At 52.3% G+C, this 7,356-nt stretch overlaps 1 protein-coding gene across 1 annotated transcript in view; it reads left to right on the forward strand.

Moving 5' to 3' along the window:
* LOC104510550 (regulator of G-protein signaling 3-like) overlaps nt 1-6,528 on the forward strand; it is a gene marked incomplete at its 3' end in the record, with an annotated part of 20,566 nt that extends 14,038 nt beyond the window's left edge. The window contains exons 8-12 of the mRNA XM_010152834.1: nt 4,361-4,478; nt 4,536-4,639; nt 5,325-5,430; nt 5,710-6,049; nt 6,489-6,528. Of these exons, the coding sequence (XP_010151136.1) occupies nt 4,361-4,478; nt 4,536-4,639; nt 5,325-5,430; nt 5,710-6,049; nt 6,489-6,528 (708 nt within the window). The remainder of the gene's footprint in view (nt 1-4,360; nt 4,479-4,535; nt 4,640-5,324; nt 5,431-5,709; nt 6,050-6,488) is intronic.
* Nucleotides 6,529-7,356: the final 828 nt, after the last annotated feature.

Below are 7,356 nucleotides of genomic sequence, written 5' to 3' on the forward strand. Positions count from 1 at the left end.
TACCTGTGGCTGTCTGGGGCTCTGTGGGGACCCCAACATTGCAGCCACGTCTCTCTTTCTCTTGCTTGGCCTTTCATCATGCTGATTCCTGCCTCTCAGACTTGGGGCTGATCCCATGGCCAGACTCTGCTTGGCTCCTGGGGTCTGTGCAGGATGATGGGAAACTTTTTCTCCTGCCTTGGTCCTGGTGTGCTGCCAGGGTTGTGGAGGACAGGCTGGCACAGAGCAGGGGGGACAGCAATGCCTGCCCCAGATGTGCAACCACCCCACAGCTGCTGCCATGCAGGGCTGCCCCAGCCTGGAGGAGATGTGCCCATGACATTTAAAGGTCTTTGTATGTAATGCGTAGATGAAATGTGGAGGGAGAGGGATTCTCAGGACACGTGTGCTGTTGGGCTGAGGTGGGCTTTCCCTCTTGTTTTTCTTATTAGAGCCGATGCCAGGAAGTCGGGGTGCAGGACAGGAAAGCCAGGATGCTGTGACCATGAAGCAGCTGAAGGTAGGTATGACAGGGCTCTGACCACCCAGGGTTGTGAAGACATGGGGTCGGGAGCTGGCTGGCAGTGGAGGGGTTTCAAACGAGCCAAGGGACAGAGTGTTAGTGAGGGTGATGCTGCGGTGGGAGCTGTGTCAGTCTCTGTTGACACCATCGCTTTTATAGGCAATTAGGTATCTCAACTGAGCACCAATTGGTGGAGGTGGGTGACCCATTGCCCTACAGGCACCTCCTGTTTTTTCGGTATATTGCCATGGAGACAGAGCACCAGCCATTGCCTGGGAGCGATGGGGACAGGGCTGGCTGCCTGCCTGTCACACAGCATCAGTCCCTGGCCGGCTGTGTGTCTCCATGGACGGGTGCGTCTGCTCCCCTCCTCCTTTCAGGGCCATTTGCTCTGGGAAGGGAAAGGCCCATAGTGGAGCCTTGGTGATTTATAGGAAAGGCAGCGGTGGGAAATGGGAACACAAACACATGACCTGCATCGGAAATTGGGCTCAGACGGCCCCGTGATTTATCTGTGCCGAATTCCGCTTTGCTGCTTCCCTCAGCTGCATTTTCAGTTATTTGTTTTAAAGCGTAGGATCGAGCAAGACAAAGCAAGCCAGCGCCCCTCTCCTCCCTTCCTCTCCAGCAGTCGCCACTGACTTGGAAGATCGTGGCTGGGAAGGAAGAGTGATCCTCCTTCCAGCTCCAGCCTGGTGGTGCAGCAGGCTGGGACAACGTGCCCGGAACAGCCCGGGTAGTGCCTGCGAGGGCCCCACCACACTGCCGGGACCCCTGGGCAGGCTGGGGCTTCCCCTGCTCCATCCCCAGCCTCCTGTGGCCCTGCCACTCCAGCTGCCGCAAGGGAGCCTGGGGTTTGGGTTCCATTGAGCCTCTCCTCTCTTTTCCATCCCCATGTAGGAGTGTGGAAGATGCTTCCTTCTCCATTGCAAGCCCATCTGCGAGGGGCTGTGCCGCAGCGCTAGCCATTGGGGCTGCACCGCGCAGGCTCCCCGCATCCCGCTTTGCACCCCGCTGCTGGCTGGGTTGAGAGTTTCTCTTTGTCTTTAGTTCCAAAATTACACCGCGGGTACGATTCAGTTGACCTCGCTGCTTCCCCCTCCATCACTCTGTGAGCACAAAGCATCAGGACGCATGTATCCTCTGGGTCTGTGCTCTCAAAAACAAACTCTGCTTTTTCCTTTTTTTTCTTGTTTTGTAAAAAAAAAAATCTCTCTTATCCTGTAACGAGCGCAAGGCGTCTTTTTAATGAAGTGAAGCTCACACAGCCGGTGCCTGTGAAACGCTGCTTAAACATCCTCCAAGTGTTTGTGAGAACATTGCAATAACAAAGTGCGGCTGAAGAATGCCGCGGGAACAAAAGCCACATTAACAGAGCGGGGACTAGGGAATACTAAAGAGTTGACAGGAATTTTAATATAAAACTCTCTCTCTTCCTTGTCAGTTGGGGTTTTCAGGAAGCCCTCTGGCTTATCGTAAAGCGGCATACAGCACAGACAGGGGCTGGGGAGGTGAAAGGTGGCTTCCTGCCATTCTTCTCTGGAGCTGGGTTCCCATGGGCGGTCATGCCAGTTTGACTGGGGTTTGTTCCACACTCGTGTGATACGAGGAGATCGGGATTACAACTGCTCCAGGGACTGGATTTTCATGGGCTAACAGCGAGTTTAGGGTTTTCCAGCCATGAACCGCTTCAATGGACTCTGCAAGGTGTGCTCGGAGCGGAGATATAGACAGGTCTGTATCTCCCGTGGGGAAAAAACCCTCTGTGTGCCAACATGTGTGTGTGTTGCTGCAAATCTCTGAAGTTTGAGTGTCTGTGGACATTCTTCCCATTTCTGGGCTCTGTGTGTGCTGTTTCTAAGGTGTCGATTTGCTGTCATTATCATTTGTAAATGATAATACTGGGATTATAAGGAAAGCATCTGGAGATGCTGATCTCTGCCCCTTACTGCAGTGCAAATGGGAATAGAGGGGGATTATTTACTGTGTGCTTAGCGATGACAGCACTAAGCTGTGAGGTGTTGTGTCAATTAGCCACTCATTAGAGGAGAGGCAGGTGCAGCAGGCAGCTAAGTCTCTGCCAGGCTGCTGCTATCTCTTTTTTAAATTGTTTTAATATGAATGTATTTGGGAATCAAGTGTTGCTTGAAGCTCGTTACAACCAACAGTGACTTGCTCTAGGAGAAGTAGGTTGCTGTGCCCTGTAAAAAGCTCCAAGTGCTCTTGGACCCGCTTGGTGTGCGACACCGGGCACTGGTTTCGCCTGTGCTGGTCCCAGTCCCATGGTCTGGACAGGGCTCCCGGCTCATGGTCAGCTTTCCTCTGCAATCCTGTGCTGATCTTTCATGTCTTGCTAAAGCTGTGGTGGGGGAACCGTGTATACTGGGAATTGCACAAAGAACCAGCTTAACTAAAAATGCCCACTTCTTATCAGGGCTGTAGTGACCGTCACATCCAGGAATGCTGCTCTGCTTTGTATTAATGACAACTGACTGTGATTTGTGCCTCAGACCTCCTCAACTCTCTATTTTGACATTTTTTTTCTGCATTTTTGGACAAAGTTATGGGTACAGCATGCCTCCGCAGTGCTGGAGTCTCCCACCACCTTCGCACTCACCTTTCTGCCTATGTCAGATGCTCCTATTTCTTAGCTCTGTGCACCGCAGCAAAAAAGGCTGTTCAGCTCCCTGTAACGGCCACGGTGGTGGGAGCTGAGGGCAGTGAACCATCAGCAGTGAGAAGCGGCTGTTTAGTGGCACAGGGAAGGTGTCTCTGCTGGCGGGGGACAAGAGCCAGCCAGCTCAGGGTGAAGGAGCGGGACACCTCTTGGCATGGAGAAAGCTTTGGGCTGGGCAGTGACTGTGGGGTCTGCATGGTGGGAGAGATGCTGGGCTGGCTCCTGAGGTGCCAATGGTAGCGCTTCTGCAGGACTCGGAGCCCCGTGCTTAGATTTGGGATGTGAGGCTGGCTCAAGGGCGCAGAGCCACAAGGAGTCTCCTCCCTGCCTGAGTATCCAACAAACTTCAGAGACAATAGTACTTGGTGTAGTGGGACTGGACCTACTTTCTGATCCTGCCAGGGAAAGACAGTTTCTCTTTTGAAGTCTGGTTTTATGCTGAGCAACCGCACAGGGACAAAGTGCAAAGAAATGAAAGTGCAGTGTGTTTTCCCTCCTTTGTGTTAAGGAGCAAGGAATCCGTTCCCCTCCTTGGTAGCTTCTGCCGAGTTCCCCATCTTTTCTCTGAGTGTTTGTTCTCAGAATATTACAGGTCAGATGTTGGATTTCTTTCTTTTCTTTTCCTTGTCAGTAAAACAAGGATCTTGACAAATGCCTTGAGGGTTAATCAGGTATTTACAGGAACTCTCATGCTGAGGTGCTGCTGGAAGCCAACATCAAAAAATAAATGTCATTTTATTAATAAGCTCAGTACTTCTTGAATCAGGAGAAATGAGCCTAAATCAACACAGCATCCATCCTCTCCAAACTCGGCGAGAGAAAACATACCCCAGGTAACGGGGTGATGCATGCAGAGCCCGCTCCAGCACAGATGCCTTGCAGGCAGGAGCGTGCTGATCCTCGTGGCTTCCTCTGGAGCAGGAGTGCCGCTATTTCTGTATCGCCCGGCTGGGAATTAAATGTTTAAGTGACTTGCTCAGAGGAGCCGTGTTAGAAGTCAGAGCCAGGCTGCCAGGTTTTCCTTCTAACGGCTTCTCAGACCTTCCCTTACGCTTGCAAGAGTCACAAGTGGAGACGAGTATATGCTCAATAAACCCTCATTTTGCAGCATTCCTCTCTGTTGATCCTCGGGATGATTTCGCATTGCTCTTGGCACCCTTTCCACCCCACTTTGGCTGCAGCAAGCGAGAGACCCCTTGCCCGTGGGGTTCGCAGAGTGGCAGCGTTCACCGTGATGGTCTGCGACCACTTGTACAAGTGCCGTGTGTGTGTTTGCAAAGGCTGTGGCACAGCGCATGGGTGAGAGGGGGGATGCTCGCTGATCACACGCAGCAGCTGCTTTCCCACGTAACTGAGCGACTCCGGTGTCTGTCTCCAGATTACAATCCCTCGAGGAAGTGATGGGTTTGGCTTCACAATCTGCTGCGACTCCCCAGTCCGTGTGCAGGCAGTGGACTCTGGTAAGAGATCAGATCTTTTTTATCCCTTTTGGTTTGAATGAATGACTCTGCTCTCTTTTGCTTCCCAGATCATGTTGCTTCTGCCGTGCAGAAATCTGGTTACCTCCAAGAAACTGCACTTAATGAATTCTCTTTTGCCTCTAACAAGGTCAGAGGCTGCTGGGTTAGAGCTGTGTCATTATTTTGGCAGTGTGTTGCAGTGATTTTCAGAGATTTTGTTCCCTTCCCTCTCCAACCTGAGAACTGTCTAGCTGGTTGGGAGACCTATGGAAAGGATCCAGGTGGGGAGAAGGATCACAGGAGCCCTCAGTTGCCTGAGTAGATCCTCTTGGTGTGTACCTCAAGGATGGAGCTGGTGTCTCCCTTGTACCCTGGTGCTCCCCACTGCACACCAGGAAACATGGGAAGTTCGTGCAACAGCTCTGAGAGAGCATTTGTGGCTTTGTTTGTCCCAGGAGCTCTGTGTGTGTGCGTGTGCATGTTGGAAGGGGAAGCTCCAGGCTCAGCTGGCCCCATTTCATTTTCAAGTGTGGATGTTAGGGGAGTGGACTGCATTTGGAGGAGTGAGGGATGCAAGCTGTGGAGCTGTGTTATCTAGGTGACCACTAGCCCCCTGGCTTCTCCTCCCTCTGTCCTCTCAGCCCCTGTCCAGCAGGTGAGTGGCATTTGTCTCTTCTCTCTGCAGGTGGCCCAGCAGAAAAGGCCGGTCTGCAGCAGCTTGACACAGTGCTGCAGCTGAATGAGCAGCCCGTGGAGCACTGGAAATGTGTGGAGCTGGCACACGAAATCCGGCGAGTATTCACCCCATGCATCAGTGAAGGGCTCTGGGAGAGACAGTTTGAGGGAGCACAGGGCAGGGCAGCAGGAGCTTTCAGTAGCTACAGGAAGGGGAAGGCGTTGCAGGATGCAGGAGACTGGGAGTCTCTGGAGTGGAAAAAGAAAGGATGCAGGGGCTGGGGAGGGCAGGACAGGGCAGAGGCAGTAGAGGGAGGAAGGACTGTAGGGCTCATGGCTCAGGGTGCCTCGCTCTACTGCTCCATCTCTGACTTGCCCCACACCATCTTTTTCAGGAACTGTCCCACTGAGATCATACTGCTGGTCTGGAGGCTTGTCCCACAGGTCAAGTCAGGACCCGAAGGCATGACCCGCCGGTCGTCCTGCAAGTCTGCTTATGACCTCCAATCACCACCCAACAAGCGGGAAAAGAACAGCACCATGCCCCCATGGCCCGAGCAGCGCCGGAGCTGCCACATACTGTATGACGGGAGTGATGGGCTGATGCTTAACGGCTGGGAGAGGTACACGGAGATAGGCAAGCGGAGCCAGAACACCATGCCGCCCCTGTCTCGGGTCCCCTCCTCTGCAGACCAGAACTACATCATCTTAGCACCCTTGAACCCAGGGAGCCAGGTAGGGCTGCTTTCCAGACCCACGCTTAAGTCACTGTGTGTGGCTATTGCCTCTGCTTGCTGGCTCCTCTCTTGGCCTGTGCTTCAGCCTTCTGGAGCATCATCTCTGAATGTTTGCTAGAGCACATGCCATTTTTCCAAGTGGGACCTGTGTCCCCTGGTGGAGCTTTCACTAATTTCCTAAAACATTTACCACTAGGTCTGTAATGGTAAATGACCTGCTGCCTCCTCTCAGGGCTCACTCATGTGTAAACGCATGTGTACGCTGTGTAAACTACGTTGCTCTCATTTTCCACTGCAGCAGGGCAAAAATTATTTTCCACTCTCTGGAGACCTTTGGCTCTGCTGGGCTTGGCATCCTAAAATTCACAGTTGGTGGTTGTAAAGTTACCTCAAGTCACCTTCAGGTGACTGTGTCCTTTCTGGGTTGTGTCTTACAGCTGCTGAGGCCTGTCTATCAAGAGAACAACACTACTGTGGGTAAGTTGCTGATGTGCTGAAAATGCTGCTTGGAGCACCTAGCAGAGCTAGACAGGGGTCTTTCTAGCACTATTGAGTCCTTGACCTTAGCCCTGCAACGCTGCGATGGAGTCCTTCACGTTTTGACAGTGGCAGAAGCCTGGAGCTTTTGGGTAGCATAATCTTCCTACTGTCTGAATCAAACATAAAAGCAAGAACCCCATCCCCAAGCCCAGAAGAGTACACGGCTTTCGGGTCACTGAATGAGCCCTATGGCAAGAAAGTCTCTGGGAGCTCAGAGTGGCTGAAGGGAGGCTACAGGCAGGGACTTTCCATCAGGGGCACGATTGAAGTGTGACAGTGCTAAGCATTGCTTTTGTGGCAGTTCCTGGGTGTGTCTGTGGGCCTGTCCATGATGTGATTCCCTTCTTGTGCATGATGCCGTGCTAGGGGAGTACTTATACTGTGGTCCCTGCTTAGAGGTTCGTTTTATTATTAAGGGAGTGAGGGTGGCTGTGACTTGGATTTGTACAAACAGTAGTGCAGGCTGATGCACCAGGTTTGAGCATACTCATTTCCTGGGTGGCTGCAAAGTCCTTAGCGGCCTGTGGACCTGATGTCCTCAAAAACCCTTTGAAGCATAAACTCCTTTTCTGCAACAGGTATGCTTGGGGTCTTTCTGGAGAACCGGCTACAGTTGGGCTTCAAATCAACATTGCCTGCTTATTGATTTGGGAACTCTGGGAGGCTGCGCTTGCCCTTGGTCTGTTAGGATGTCCTTAGGATGAGTTGTGTGTCTGTACCAGAGCTGACCTCATAGTCATAGTATAATAGAATCACAGAATGGTT

The sequence above is a fragment of the Eurypyga helias genome, unplaced genomic scaffold (genome assembly GCF_000690775.1).
Source record: "Eurypyga helias isolate BGI_N326 unplaced genomic scaffold, ASM69077v1 scaffold25705, whole genome shotgun sequence".
NCBI lineage: Eukaryota > Metazoa > Chordata > Aves > Eurypygiformes > Eurypygidae > Eurypyga > Eurypyga helias.